The 14,726-nt window shown below is 41.5% G+C and overlaps 1 protein-coding gene across 1 annotated transcript; it reads right to left on the minus strand.

The window, feature by feature from the left end:
• Window positions 1-429: 429 nt before the first annotated feature.
• LOC103708547 (AP2-like ethylene-responsive transcription factor AIL1) lies at window positions 430-5,101 on the minus strand. Its single transcript, XM_008793513.3, has 9 exons — window positions 4,714-5,101; window positions 3,924-4,611; window positions 3,060-3,142; window positions 2,891-2,899; window positions 2,643-2,731; window positions 2,264-2,337; window positions 2,124-2,174; window positions 1,814-1,890; window positions 430-1,673 (listed from the first exon to the last, which is right to left on the minus strand). Exons 1-9 carry the CDS (start codon window positions 4,940-4,942, stop codon window positions 781-783), a joined length of 2,193 nt encoding a protein of 730 aa, XP_008791735.1. The 5' UTR covers window positions 4,943-5,101; the 3' UTR covers window positions 430-780.
• Window positions 5,102-14,726: the final 9,625 nt, after the last annotated feature.

The following is a 14,726-nucleotide window of genomic DNA, read 5'->3' on the forward strand; positions in this document are numbered from 1 at the left end:
AAAAAGACATTTAGAAAATTTGTATTAAAGAATGTCAGTTGTCATATATGTAAGCTTTCTTCAAAAAATACCATCTGAGAGATTACTCGTTGCATGCAGTATGCTCAAAAGGCATTTCAATTAGTGTTATCCAGTCATTACTTCGTAATGGTGTTGAGTATCTGATTCCTCACTGTTATCATTTAAAAATGGTAGAGGAAGATATAGTGACGGACGTCCTAGCATTGTCATGCCGGACCTCAAAAATTAGCATCCACAAGCATATATATTAGAAACGGTAACAGATGAATATAAAGTTCAAAGGGACTTTCTTCGAGAAAAATAATCAGCATTCATTTCTCTGAAAAAACAGATAAATATTAAGCATGAACGAGGTTTGAAAGCTCAAAGCTATTCCTTTCAATGTGCGTAGAGATAAATCATGATCGATTTGATGCACCAAACATAATATTATTTGAAGTTGCAAAGCTCCTTTTTGCAAGGATTCATCGAAACGAAGTTCCCCAAAATTGACAGCAGATGAGAAATGATGATCACATCCACCAACCCTCACAAGCCATCACCAAAACTTCAGAAGAATCCTTATGTTAGAAGAAGAGTTCAGTGAACCTAAAAATAAGTGACTCTTCTTAGTTCCTTCCTGAAGGAAAACCCGTACAAGAAAAAAAAAATTCAAAATTAGGAGCTAAGTTCTATATCTTTTGTTCATTTTTTTTCTTCTCTAAGACCACCATCCCTTCTGTCCACCACTCCTACCACCCATCCGTCCCTACCTAACACCTAAGCATCATTCCACACAGTGAAAAGAGGAGCTCCATGGCAAACAGCCACATTGTTGGCCCTGGGTGCAACAGCCTGCACTGAAGGTTGCATCCAAGTGTTACACCCACCACTCTGATCATACCCGTTATCCTTCACAACCCCACCCGATGACTGCTGCGAGAGATAATAAACACTCCTACCACCATAAGGATCAGTGGAGCCCAACATGTTCTCATAACCGATTGCCTTCCCCTCATTCTCTCCAAAGCTACTGCTCCCTTGATTGCCCTGGCCCTGATCCACCACCATTGTGCTTACAGGCAAAGCGTACCTGCCACTCCCCCCAACAACACCTTGATAGCCTCCGCTACTCCCGCCCATGCTCCCGTTGTAGATCACCGAGTTAGAACCCGTGCTATGTTCCATCGAAGAGGAATCCATGCTGATGAGGTTGTGGATCACAGATGGCTGAAAGAAGTTGTGAGTGTTGTTCCCCAGGTGGAGCTGCTGGAGGTCCTGCAAGGTATGGGCTGTGGCCATGACGCTGTCTTGTTCTTGCTTGCACCAGCCACGCTGCTGACTGTAAGGGTAATGCATGGCGAGGGGCTGCGCCTGCGGGAAGGCGAAGGGGGGCCAGCCGTGGTGGTGAGCATGGGAGGCATAGCTGCTGCTGATCCCATCGGTGAGTTGGGAGGTGAGGTTGTCGTCGTCAGTCCGACGGCCATCCACACTTGCCTCTGCGTGCTCAGACACATCCTTGAGGCGCTTCGCAGCCCCACCTATCGGAAGTGTGCTGCTCTCAAGGATGCTCTTGACGTCGTAGCGGCTCATGTCGAAGTTAGTAACGGCATTCAGTCCTCGGAATTTTATCGCAGCAATGTCATAGGCCTCTGCTGCTTCCTCTTGGGTACCTATATAAAAATGATAAAAGAGGTGATAAAATTGGTGCTTACAATAATTGGTTGGCATGTGATCATCAATGACATTGTTCTGATTCGAAAAAAGTTCAAAGACATCTTCAAAGCAGTTCAATTAAATGAGAAAGACTTACTGAACGTGCCCAAGTAGAGATCCTTATTCCCTGCCACCCTTCCTATCCGTGCTTGCCATCTTCCATGTTGATGATGTCTGTCAGTATTATAAACCAAATATATAAGCTTGTTTCGTGGATAAGTATTATTCTTCTGACACAATCTTGCAAAAGTATTAGTCTGGAAAGAGCTCAAGTTAAGTTTGTACTTGCAAATATCAAATCAAAATGCAGTTTGTGATAACATTTGAATCCTACAGTATTCACTTAAAAAAAAAAAGAAGATCTTTTTTCAGTCTGTTATATAGCAAAAAGAGCACGCAAAAAATACCTTGTAACTCCACGATAAATGGAGGCACCCCGAGAAAATCCACTACTCTTTCTGCATCAATTAAAAATAATATGTTAACTCCAAGGTTAGCTGATCATTTTTGTAACACTAAAAAGTATATCATGGAGCTCAAAATTTACCTTCTTAGCGATGCAACATACTCTTGCCTAGTCATGTGCTTCATCTCTTCCAGCTCTTTTTCGTAGTTGCTAATCTGAATATGTGCAGACACGAGTATGCACTTAAGCACTCATGGAAAATATAAATATAGGAGAAATTGATGAGCGTAACAAATTTTTAGCTCAGATGTCATTGAAAAGAAAAGAAAAGAAAATAACAGGGGTCAAGGTCGGCCAGTGAGATGATGGGGATAAGCTTCATTGTCGAGAGAAAATAGCCTGGATCACAAGCTAAGGTCCCAAAATGACCGCTCAGTGATAAAGAAGGTAGGGGTGCAGAGACAGCCAGGAGGTTTACTTAGAAGCAGCCACTCTTTAGTGGGTAAATAATTTAACTTACAGGAAAATTGGTTGTTGTAGTAGGACCCCAGTATTTGAGAGCAGCCAAATCATAAGCTCTAGCAGCCTTTTCTTCTTTGTCATATCCACCTGTTAAAAGTTACAAAGAAGTAGAGATAACAAGAGGTCGAAAAGGAACTCAGGATTCCCTGAGCCTATCACTTGAATAACAGTGAACGAAAAGAAAGCCTGTAATGATACAAAGAGATCTATACTGAAAGAAGTGGGAGGGCAGCATATTTTACTTACCCAAATAGACTGCATGTAATTGAAACAAGACCCATTTCCATAAAATGTGACAATGCCCCAGAAGGAAAAGAGAGAGGGAAAGTTAGCACAAAATGTAAAACTGAGGGGTTGTAAATCTAGTGCATGTCAGAAAGAAGATGAAACATATCGATGGCGCAACTTAATGTACCTTGCCTGCCCTTACGAGTTTGACCTTCTCTTCTGCAACTGTTATCCCATAGATGGGCCTCATACCTTCCGGTCCATCTATGTCTGTTAAACAAAAAGAAAGAAAGAAAAATAGAATCAGAAGGTTTAGCCTTTAAAAAAACGTAAGAACTAACAAACAAGGCTAAAAAGCAAATAAATTCTCCAGTTGCATATTCTAACTATATATATATATATGTAGCTTCGTGTCGTAAGTTACAAACAGATCATAACTTGCATACATCCAAGACTGGACATTTGGATTCTGTTTCACCGTAGACGATGATGAATCTAGCTAATCTTTTCAAAATGTTAAAATGTAATTTCATGAGATCTATACAACAAACAAAGAAAAGAAAAAAAGGTAAACCACAAGAGTTTTCAAGATCTGTAATTACAATCACCCCACGAATGATCATTTTGATTAGTGCTTAGCAAAGGAAAGCATATTTAAAAAGATTTGCATGAAATGGAAAAAGTGATCTTCACGTTTCCATTACTAAAAGAACTACAAAAGAAAGAAAAAAATAGAACATGCTCCACATCTATATTTGCAGCAATAATTAATCATTATTTTAATTCTATTTGCTTTGTTAACTAAGATTGCATGATATGAATATACTCCGTGGGCCATTTAGGCTCTTCAATCCGCTCAAATCAACAGATCGAACCATTCTAAGTACTCTAATATATATATGTCGTCCTTCTCTCAGATTGTCCTTGCAGATTTGGGTTTGCTACCGTTGATGGCAAAAGTATCTGCAGATCATCTATAAATGGGAAGATACCTAAGCGTATTATCAATAACATAGAGGAAGTAAAATATTCTACTGAGGGCACGTCGAACCTCGTCACGCCCCGGTAAATGGAGGTCCTTTGCCCGAAGGTATCAATGGACTTCCTCGGCACTGCTTCTATTGAACCACTCTGCGCATCAAGACTACTCCCACTACCCTTCTGCTTGTTCTCCGAGGAAGAGCTCTCCCCTCCCCCGCTTGCTGCTGCTGCCATGAGTGGCAACGCAGAGCTGGATTGTGAGCCTGTACTCATCGACAGCGACAAGCTCTGCGAACTCGCCATCGGCCCTCCGACACCTCCCTCCAAGGTGCCACGACCGCAATTGCTAGTCCCAGCTGAGTCCATGTTGCTGTTTCCTTCTGGCTGCTGCAGTGGGGCTGGCTGGTTGCGCAGCCAAGTCTTGATCATCGAGAGCCCGATGGAGTTGCTGCTGCTGCCGGTGCCAGTGCTGTTCATTAGCCCCCCATTATTCCCACCATTGGAGGTCATTGATGCTGCTGCAGGGAGCTGGAGGGAGCAATTGGAGAACATGTAGTCGCCTGAATTGTCATAGGTCCCAGGAATCGAGCTGCACCCCGGTGGGAGCTTCTGATCGTGGTCAGAAAACGAGTTGCCACCAAGGAAGTCTTCGAGCTTTGGCTCGTCATGATCCATGTTGTTCTGATTGCTGCTCGATCCCACCAGTATGGATAGCTCTGAAGAGCTTCCTTTGAAGTCCAAACTCTTCATGCTCCAGTCTATAAATTAGAAAGAAGGAAAGGGAAAGAAATACGAGGAATAAGAATAGATGAGATAAGAATATCCAATATCCAAGATATGTGAATGAAAAGCAAGCTGACCTTGGGGATGAGAGTTAGGTCGGTTGAGGGCTTCCAGGATGCCAAAAGAGCCATCTGACCTGAGGGTTGGGATGCCGAGGGGAGGAGCCGATGCAGGGTCGGTGGAGAGACCATAGCAATCAGCGGAGACCTCGTCGCCAGAGATAAGGGTGGGGGATTGGTGAGGCTGTGAGGGTGGAAGCTCTTGGGGAGACAAGGAGAAGCCTAACCAGTTGTTCATAGAGGCCATTAAAAAGATGGGTTGGGGTGGCACACAGGCTATTATAGATATTGAGAGGGCAAGAGAGGGGGAGGTGGGAGTTGTCGTTTTACGGGGAGTATTTTCTCTCTGTGCTAAGGGGAAGGAAGGGAAAAGGGGAGGGGATGTGGGGTCAGTGGCTGCAGAGGGTGAAAATTGGGGAGGGGGAGGAGAAGAGAAGGGGATGCTGCGGTGATATGTGAATCACAGAGGGGCCGGTGTGTTGGGTTTTGGAAGAGAAGAAGAAAGGTCAGAAGAACCTGAAAGAAAGTAACAATTAATTCAAACGCAAGCAAGCACAGTGGCTTCATATATATATATATCTCTGGAAACAAATAAGACTCCCCCTCTCTCTCTCTCAATGCAAGGGTGTTGATACTTGATGGTATCCTGGTATATGACAGGCTGGCTAATAGCTAGGAAAATAAAAGGATAATAATATCTATGCAAAATATAATGATGATAGATTATTATTTGTCAGTTTGGTAAGCCTTAGAGATGGTTAAGCTGCATGCGTGACAAGAATATTAGTATATATCTACAAATCTGCTAGTGTATTGGTTGGGTTTTGCTAAGTTTTTTGACCAATACCTTGAACCTATGTGAACAGGAAAAGAGAGTAGTTTAACACTTTGTGGAATCGACAGAAATGAGGCTTTTGTGCCAGTTCATTCCTTTCATTTCAGAGGCAAAGCTTAAGCATCTCCTGAGTCCTGACCTTCAGAGTTTGGTTTGTCTCTATTTTTTCTAAACGCTAGGGGCACACGTGTAGAAGTTGATCACACCCATTTATTCAAGCCCAGTTGGCCATGAGTCGTATCTTGTCAGCACCTCTCTCGCTCTCTCTCTCTCTCTCTCTCTGCACTCTCTGTGAAAAGCCATGAGAGCCCATCACTTCTCTTCATTTCTGTCCTTTCGTCCAAACTATTATTTTTGGAACTACCCCTTTTGTCCTAATGATCTGACTCTCTCTCGCTCTCCCCCCGCGCTCCATAGCCTCCATTCGGGCTCTCCCACTGCCATTTTCCCTTACCAATGACAGATTTTCCGCTGAGGAGAGAAACTATCACCCCTCGAAAACAAGAAATATCTATATCAGAAAAAATAACAAAAAGCATATAAGTGAAAGAGATGGGTTCGCCACCTGCACCCTATATGAGGACACGAACCCTTGTCTTCCGGACCTTGATCTCATTTCATTCTCAAACCCTTAACAAAACGAATTTGGAGGCTCGACCCCACTTCAGGAATTTCACTTGCTCACCCCTCTTCCTTCTTTATCACAGTACGGCAAAGACTAAACAACTTTTTTTTCCCCTCACTGAGAAACAGAAGAGAGAGAAGGGGAGGGGGAGGGGACTAGGATAGGAGTAGTTTTTATCTCGGTGGGTGCACAGCTTGCTGAAAGTTTGACCGTCAAGAAGGAATCAAAGATGGTAAAACACATGGCTTTCCTCTCTCTCTGATCTCTCTCCTATATTATTATACAAAGCCTGCTCCACTGTAAAAATAAATGCCTCTCGGTAATCTAATCACAATCATACCCCAACCAAGTGAGAGAGAGAGAGAGAGAGAGAGAGAACGAGGGAGGAGAGACGAGAGTAATTACTGATAAGGATCCAAAAGGCCAAACGAAACAATGGACCAGTTCTAGGCTTTGGCAGGGCTGTTCTGATCTCTGCGCTCCTACACTGAACTTTTGTACGGGAGCAGGGCACACGCGCGCACTGTTCCCACGTGGGCACATGCCATGGTGCTTTCCCTGCGTCCTTGTGTGCCTTCGCGTGGACCAACCCGGCCCCTACTACTTCCCAGTTCCATATACGGAACCACCCTCAAGGTTGGTGCAAATTAAGCATGGATCCATGCATCCATCCATTCCCCACCCCATTTTTGTCCACATCGCACGTGTATAGCACAGTATAATCCTTGGATGAGATGTGCATGCGCCACACATACGTGCATCTACTTTCACGTACGTGCATGCACCGGCCATGCATGCATGCACGCTGAGCCACGTTTAGCTACGTGCTACCTCATGGATATCTCATCTAGATATTTTACATACATGGCAGTACAAGAAACTAATGCAAAGAAAGAAAGGGTTACATGCTGTGGAGCACCGTCATCCTTCTCCTTCTCCCTGCCGTTTAAGAGGCATTGGAAATTAGAAAAAGGAGAGAAAGGGGGGCCGGTGTTCATGGAGCGGGCGCAGCCATTGGTGGCGGGGGGAGGTTGGGGGTGGGAGGCCACCGACACGTGCCGGTTGGTCGGGCCCACCCAATCCTCATTAAAAAATACCAGCCCCTGCCATGAGTGGCCAACCGTTGGCGCCTGGGAGATAACAACGTCCCTTCCAGGGAGAGTAAAAAGCAAGCGACTCTTAATAAAAAAACACAAATATAAATTATATAAAGCCTAGACTCCACAAAAAGAATTAAAAAAAAAAGATAAACCGACACAACTAAGATATCTCATCTTTTACACCAATAATATAATCCAGGCTCTTAAGTTTTAATATATAATTAATATATATATATATACACATACGTACGTACGTGTATATATATATATATATCTAGTGTTAATTTTTACACTCTGTATAGAGTTCGACAAGTTACTATGAGAGGGGTTAGTGGTAAACAGTGATAATATATAAAATAGGGGACGGTAAGTGAGGTCTTGGCACGGGGTTCGAGAAGGAAGACGGGGGGTGGGAGGGGGCTATTCAAACCCCTAGGAACTGGCTCGGCCTAGGAGAAATCGGCGGAGCACCCGTGCCTCCTCCGTATGAATACGTGAATATAGCCATGCACAAATGCCAAGAGTAGAGAGAGAGAGAGGAAGCATAAAGACTCAAAGGAAGAAGATGAGTCGGCTTTAGAGTGGAGGGAAGAGGCAAAAAGATGGTAACTCATCCAACATCCATCGCTTTCCTTAGCCCGGGTTTTATGAACTAGCTACGCTTAGCCAACTAGGGTGCGAAGACCTCATTTTAGGTTGCAACCTTTGTTGTTGGCGCGAACTCGGTTATCATGAACTTGGCTTTAGAGTCCATTCTCATTCTTTTGCTTGGTTTGTTTGAGAGAGAGAGAGAGAGGGAGAGGGAGAGGGAGAGGGAGAGAGAGATTTGGGGGGTGGGGGTGGATTAGTTTAATGCAGGCCTGTCTGGGTTTGTCTCACATAGACCCGTCCCATTTTCCAAATCGAATCCTGCTAAACCCTAGGAATGCTCATTACAAGTAGTTTATTCCATTACTTCCAAAAGGCTCAATAGACAATTATAATAAAGAAATTGGTGCTAACAGGGGGATTGGGATGCAGGCCTTTTGACCTGGAAGACTTCCCATGTTAAGAACGGGAAGCGGGGGGGGTGAGGAAAGAAAGAAAGGTGCAAGGGGCATGAACCCTAATTCTAGAAATCGCCAAGTCATAATGGGTGTGCATTCCTCGAACCCATGGGCCTATGTTGATCCGCCTGCATACCGGCATGTGAGCTTGTGAGTGGAAATGAGGGCGAGCACACGTGTGCATGGAAGCACATCATTCCTTGCAGTCCTCTTTGCTGTATTTTAATTGCCGATGGATTGAATCAATCCAAAACACATGCTTCTTTCTCTCCCTTTCTTTCTTGCAATTATAATCTCCCACATGCTCTCACAGCCTTTTCTTTGGCCAGGGAGAATGCTAAATATTGACCAATGGTATATAATTAAACAGTTATTTCCACTTAGGTTGCAAGTAACGTCAAGGAACCTAAAACCAAATGGAATTAATTTTTCAAGTTGATCAGAAGAATACTGACAACGTACTACTACGATAGCTGCAAGGTTGCGTAGGTGAAGGAATACACATGCACAATGTACCACACCACTCTCAAAGTTTTATGGCTCTAACTTCATTGATGGAGGAGCATAAGAGCAGTATGATATCATAACAATACCCAACGCATAAAGGTTCTGTTGGTCGACATGCATGAGCCTCCTTAGACCCTAATTAGTATCTCTTAAGAAGATGCTAAATGGGTCGTATATATTGACACATAAGCTATGCACAAGGATCTGGTTTTCTTTTTATGCTCGGTATTTGTTATTCGTTGCACGGTTGCTGGAAAAATATATATGTTGAATGTTTGTAGTTTAATTGTTAAGGATAGTTAATTAGGTGTGGAAAAAGTGTGATCAGTTATTATAAATATATATGTGAAGTAGGTTTGGGTAGTTGTGTTGGTGGTTGGAGTCCATGTGTCTTTATATTTTACATCTTTTTCATCATCTAAATGTTATGTTTGTTGTGAATATTTTTACCATATTTTCTTTGGAGATGTGTAAGAGCTTTTGAAACCCTCAAAGTGGATTTATCTCCTGGAGTAGACTAAGTTGGTTATTGTATCACAATCCAATGCTAAGGCTTAGTACCATGCTATAGCAGATGTTGTAGCTGAGGTCGTCTAGTTGTGATGCGTGCTAGATATGGGTATCTCTACCACTACATTGGCACTTCTTTAGGTTATAATCAAAGTGCCATCCAGATTGTTGATATCGAACTTTTACATGAGCAAACAAACATAGTATTGTTTGTCTCAACCTCATTTGCCATTTTCATGAGGCTTCACATACAACTGCAATATCTTGTGTTCTCATTCACAAACTCTCAATGCTATCTATAATCAACCAAGATTTACACTACAAAAAAACTTATATTTACCGATGCTTTTTAGAGCATTTTCTGACGCTTATAAGCATCGGTAATTTCCATGCAGACGCTCTAATAAGTGTCGCAAAATCGTTGGTAGGTGTAAGGTGGAAATATTTTTTGCCGACGCTTATTGAAAGTGCTAGCAAAATGCGAACCTTTACCAACAGTTATAAGCGTCGGTATACTTCGGTTTCCACCGACGTTAATAAGCATCGGCAAAACTTCTATTTTCACCAATGCTTAGTAGCGTCGGCAAAGCTTGAGCTCACGCTAACGTTTACAAGCGTCGACAATGCTGGAGTTTCCATCGATGCTTATTAGCGTCAGCAAAGCTTGGGCTCACGCCGATGTTTACAAGTGTCGGCAATGCTTGGGTTTCCGTCGATATTTATAAGCGCCGGCAATGGCCCAAGACTAGTCAACGGCTTGGGTATTGCTGACACTTATTTGCGTCGGCAATACTGATACTAACAACGCTTTAAAGCGTTGTTAGAATTATTTTTATAAAAAAATAAAATTCAAAAAGCTTGTAAATCCTGTACACATTATTTACCAAACATAGACATAATAAACATCCCATTGATAACAACAATCACATGTCGCAAACAAACATATCATTCAAAACATTTATATTATCATATATGATGACATTTACATTGTCATTTTGCATTTACAATGTGCTTCAAAAACATAAAACACAAACATATCGAACTTCTAAATAAACTATATACGAGGTAACATATATAGCTCAAGTCTCAACAACATCTTGCTAACAAATTATGTTTATTTTGAATTCTTAACAAAATAAGACTGTCTCTAGTTACTTCAGTAAAAGGATGGTGCTCAGGATAAGGAAGTTGTCAAGGTTGAATAGTAGTCAAGGGAGCTGCCATTCGTGAGATTGGGAAGGTTGAATAGTTACAACCTTCCCATATGGGCTCAAGGCAAGGAGAAGAATAATCCTAAATCTGTGAGATTGGGAATATGTTACCATCACCTAATCTTAAACATATTTTAATTAATAGCTAAGTGAATATAATTTCTCCATAGACTGAAAATGGGCTGAAACCTAAAACTAGGGCATAAAAACGAAACAACTAAAGAAAGCATCAGTGGCAACAAATCAGTAGTTCTAGAGAAGAACCGAAAAGATGCAACATCTGAAAATATATGTAGGTACAATCCAGAATTTAAAGATCGAAGCAAGAGAAGAAGATCCTAAACCTGGCCTTATCCTTGTCCTTGCCGGCTCCCAAAAAAGAAGCAACCGAACAAGATCTTCGGGCGGAGGCAAAGCTCGATCGAGGCTTGAGGGGAGGTCGATCGGCGCTAGAGAGGAAGGAGGAGGAGGGAGGAGGAAGGTCGATCGGTGTCGGAGAAGAGGCCGAGCTTGCGCCGAAGAGGAGGGAGCAGGAGATCGATCGGGCTAGGGCTCCAGAGAGGAGATCGATCGGGTCGGTAGCTGGGCACCGGAGAGAAGGAAAAGGGGGCTAGGGCTTGGAAAATGAGGGCTACAGGACGATCAAGCATTGGTTAAGTTGGGAGTTGGCCTTTGTCGATGCTTATAAGCGTCATCTTAGCTCCCAACCTCTGACGACGCTTATAAGCATCGTCTTAGGGGTTGCCTTATGATGCTTCTAAGCATCGTCCTTGGCTCGGCTCGGTTTGGACTCCGATGATACTTTTAAGCGTCGTCTAATCCCTTTCCTCCTGTTGCATTTGGCCTCCGATGACGTTAATAAGCGTCGTGCTTAAAAGCGTCGTCGTAGTTTTATATCGGCCGATGCTACTAAGAAGTGTCGGCAAATTTTAGTGTAGAGCCAAAATTACCGACGCTTCTTAGTAGCATTGGCATGTAAATATCGCTAGAGCCTTCTTCTATTGTAGTGCAGTTGCATGTATAGGTATTAGCTGTATAAAACTTGTACTAGACATCAATGCATGCAAAACCCTTGACTGAGTAGGATGAAGAGGAGGCCATACTCGCAGGAGGATCTCATAACTACCGGGGACCTGGTAAGTCACTTCAAATAGGTCCAGATAGGGTTCTGAAGCAAGATCGACCACATTTAGAGTCAAGTCACACAACAAAGATTTTCATGGGCATAATTACATATACAATGCCTATTTTTGATTTTTTTTTTTTTTTAACTGGGAAACATTTTGAGTTCTCTAGCATGGCAACCATCTAATAACTCATAAAGATTCATGACATAACAATAAAATAAAGTTGATATAAAGGTTTAGATGCCACCTCCAGACAATTAGCAATTTTTTTTTGTACAAAAATTCAGCCTCTTGCCCTATGTTCCACCTTCCTACAAAAACTCATGTTAGTATATTATTCTTTAGTTCCGAAAGATATTTAAGTTAATGGGATTTAGGGAAGTCATTCTTTCTCTACTTGGGTCAATTGAAAGTTGAGAGCTAGGACAAAGGGCACCAAAAGCAAAGCCTCTATGCATGTGGAGTGGGTGGAATTGAATTCAGGGTTGGAGATGCACCACCTTGAAGTATGCACTGCAATGTAACTATGCATATAAAAGTTGTTGGAGAGATTATCAGGAATAGATGGTCTTGAAAATTTTGGAGCAAGAAAAAAAAAAAAGAAAAACAAGAAAACATGGAGTGAGAGTCAATTGAAAGAGCATGTTGGAATTTTAGAACTTCTAGTACTCTATCCGCTATTCAAAGAATAGAAAGATTGAAGTGGCGTCGAATTTGGAGGTGGTGTCAAACCCCCCAAGTTTCCATTATAATAGTAGCTAGAGATAGATATACATGCTCCTTTGTAATATATAGGCAAGTTCATGCCGGACTTAATCCTCAACATCAATATATCTTTCATTCATGGATTGAGAACATGCTGTATAGAAGTTAATTCTTTGATTTTTCTATCAACCTGATTCTGGTTGATCGGGTAGAGAGCAAAATTTCTCAAGTGTAATTGCTGGTGAAATTAGGAGAGGGTGGGGTTCCATCATCAACCCAAAGATCTACTAAACCAAATCCCAACCTTTTATAAGAACCCAATTATTGTAGGCACCCACTTTCGAAGAGAAGCTACAACTATGTTAAATAAAGTCCAGAGAACCGGATTGCAAGTTTATCTCCATATGTAGCCATATAAAATTCCTACAACTCAGGTATGTTGCAGGTATTGACTTAGTTTAATAAATACAGTAGCATGATTTTAAAAACCTGCACATCCCACTCAAGTTAAGATACTCATATAAGCCTACAATTAACATACAAACCTAAACTTTTTGACCAAAATCAAAATTGACAAAATAACAAACATAAGCTTAATACTAATTAAGTTTGCAGTTCCAAAATTCTTTTGAGTACTGAACAGCCGACATTAAAATCACATTTTGATTACTTTAAAACCTTAACCAAGTTGGAGGATTATTATGGTGTTCATGCACCAATCTAGTCTCCGCAGCGGTCGGTTTGTCGGCCGTGGCCAAGTTGGTCTCCTACTTGACATTTTTCTTTTGGTGTTAACAGTAAGGATGCATGTGGTAGTCATAATGTTAGCAGAGTATACAACAAAGAATTTTAGGCGAAGGAAGGTCCGGTTTCAAACTGAGAGTTTTATCTCTGCAAAGATGATACCCTCAGGCTCTCTGGGTTCTTTCTTTTTTATTATTGTTAAGGGGCTGTTTCTGGTTTGAATGCTCCCAAGTTTGACCAGGCTATGGCGTGAAGCGAGGGGTCACATGATGTAGTTTCTTTCACCTTTTCCAAATGGTGAGAAGGACAAAAGTTGTGGCTCGTCAGTGTTGAGAATAAAGCTGAGATTCTGAGCTGGGGCTTTGCATGCAAGATTTGGCTATAAAAAAAAGACCCCTTTCTGCCTTGTCTCAAGAAAAAGGAATCAATTCTTAAGTTAGTTCCACATTCTACATGAACCTCACTAAAGTAATCTCCCAAGAGCGAATCTAAATTATTCTACATGTTGCCTTGGTCTAACCTGCAACTTCTGTAACCAAAAGTGTTAGCTTGAGTGCATATAGGAGAAATAAAAGTAGGGGAATAATCAAGTTAGGTCAGACCAGATACGGATGATGTCGGATATGATAAGTCAAAAATTTATCAACCCAATTCCGGTCTTTTAATTAACTGGACAAAAATGCAAACTTAAATCTGATTATTTTATAAATAAATAATCTAATTCGGTCTAGAGAAGGTTGAGCCAAGTTAAACGAATTGCGAAAAGGTAATTGCACCGATATAATTATTTAAAACTTCTTATATTGAGTATTTGTCTCTTCTTAGGTAAGTAGAAGACAACATGATCTGATGCTGTCTCAACACCAAAGCAAGTTGAGTGGATCACCAACCAAAGGCCCTAAATGACTAGGAGACTACACCCAACTGCATTCCTTGAGCCATGTCCCAATGCACCATATCACATCAACCACATGATAAAGGTGACGCACCACTTCATGGAGCATGGGTCAAACGATCACCCTCATATACGAGTTGTAGGCATCCATTGCTGTGACACAAACTCCTCTCTAGATCTATAGTCTTATGATATTTCTGAAAATAAATCATTTTATCTTGGCTGTATTCGTACACGTTATATATGATACTTCCGTTTTTAGCAAAAAAAAAAAATATATTTTGCTTAGGTTTTGAACGCATCGACAGAAAGAAACAATAGAGCGCAGCAAAAGTGCATTTTGCAAATTATTCAAATAAAAAATATATTTTTAATAAAACTTATACTATACAAGCATTAATATGAACTTAATTAAGCATGTTTAAGCTATGAAAACAGGAGATGCCCAGTGCAAGAAACATTTTTTTTTTTTCAAAGAAAAGCTAGCTGCAAGGGCACATCCATACAACAATTTTTTAAAGCCATACTCACCACCATAGTGAAAACATAAAAGGTTGATGATAATAATACAAGTAGCCATTTTTTCCCTATTTAATGAAGTACCAAAAAGTTATGACTTCAGATAGATCATTGGTGTCTCAGTAGGACAGAGACCAAATGGAAACTAATAATAAGTCAGAGATGTGGAAAGCCTCCTGTTCAGATAAAGTCTAGCAACTGCTGATT

The sequence above is a fragment of the Phoenix dactylifera genome, chromosome 10, assembly GCF_009389715.1.
Source record: "Phoenix dactylifera cultivar Barhee BC4 chromosome 10, palm_55x_up_171113_PBpolish2nd_filt_p, whole genome shotgun sequence".
Classification (NCBI taxonomy): domain Eukaryota; kingdom Viridiplantae; phylum Streptophyta; class Magnoliopsida; order Arecales; family Arecaceae; genus Phoenix; species Phoenix dactylifera.

What these genes read in the sequence shown, in the direction of transcription:
- LOC103708547 (XM_008793513.3), bottom strand. Translation starts at nt 4,942, where the DNA reads ATGGCCTCTATGAACAACTGGTTAGGCTTCTCCTTGTCTCCCCAAGAG. An exon ending in ATTTACCGGGGCGTGACGAG is followed by an intron (nt 3,143 to 3,923) that starts GTTCGACGTGCC and finishes TTTGTTTAACAG; the next exon opens with ACATAGATGGACCGGAAGGT. An exon ending in TCTCTACTTGGGCACGTTCA is followed by an intron (nt 1,674 to 1,813) that starts GTAAGTCTTTCT and finishes ATTTTTATATAG; the next exon opens with GTACCCAAGAGGAAGCAGCA.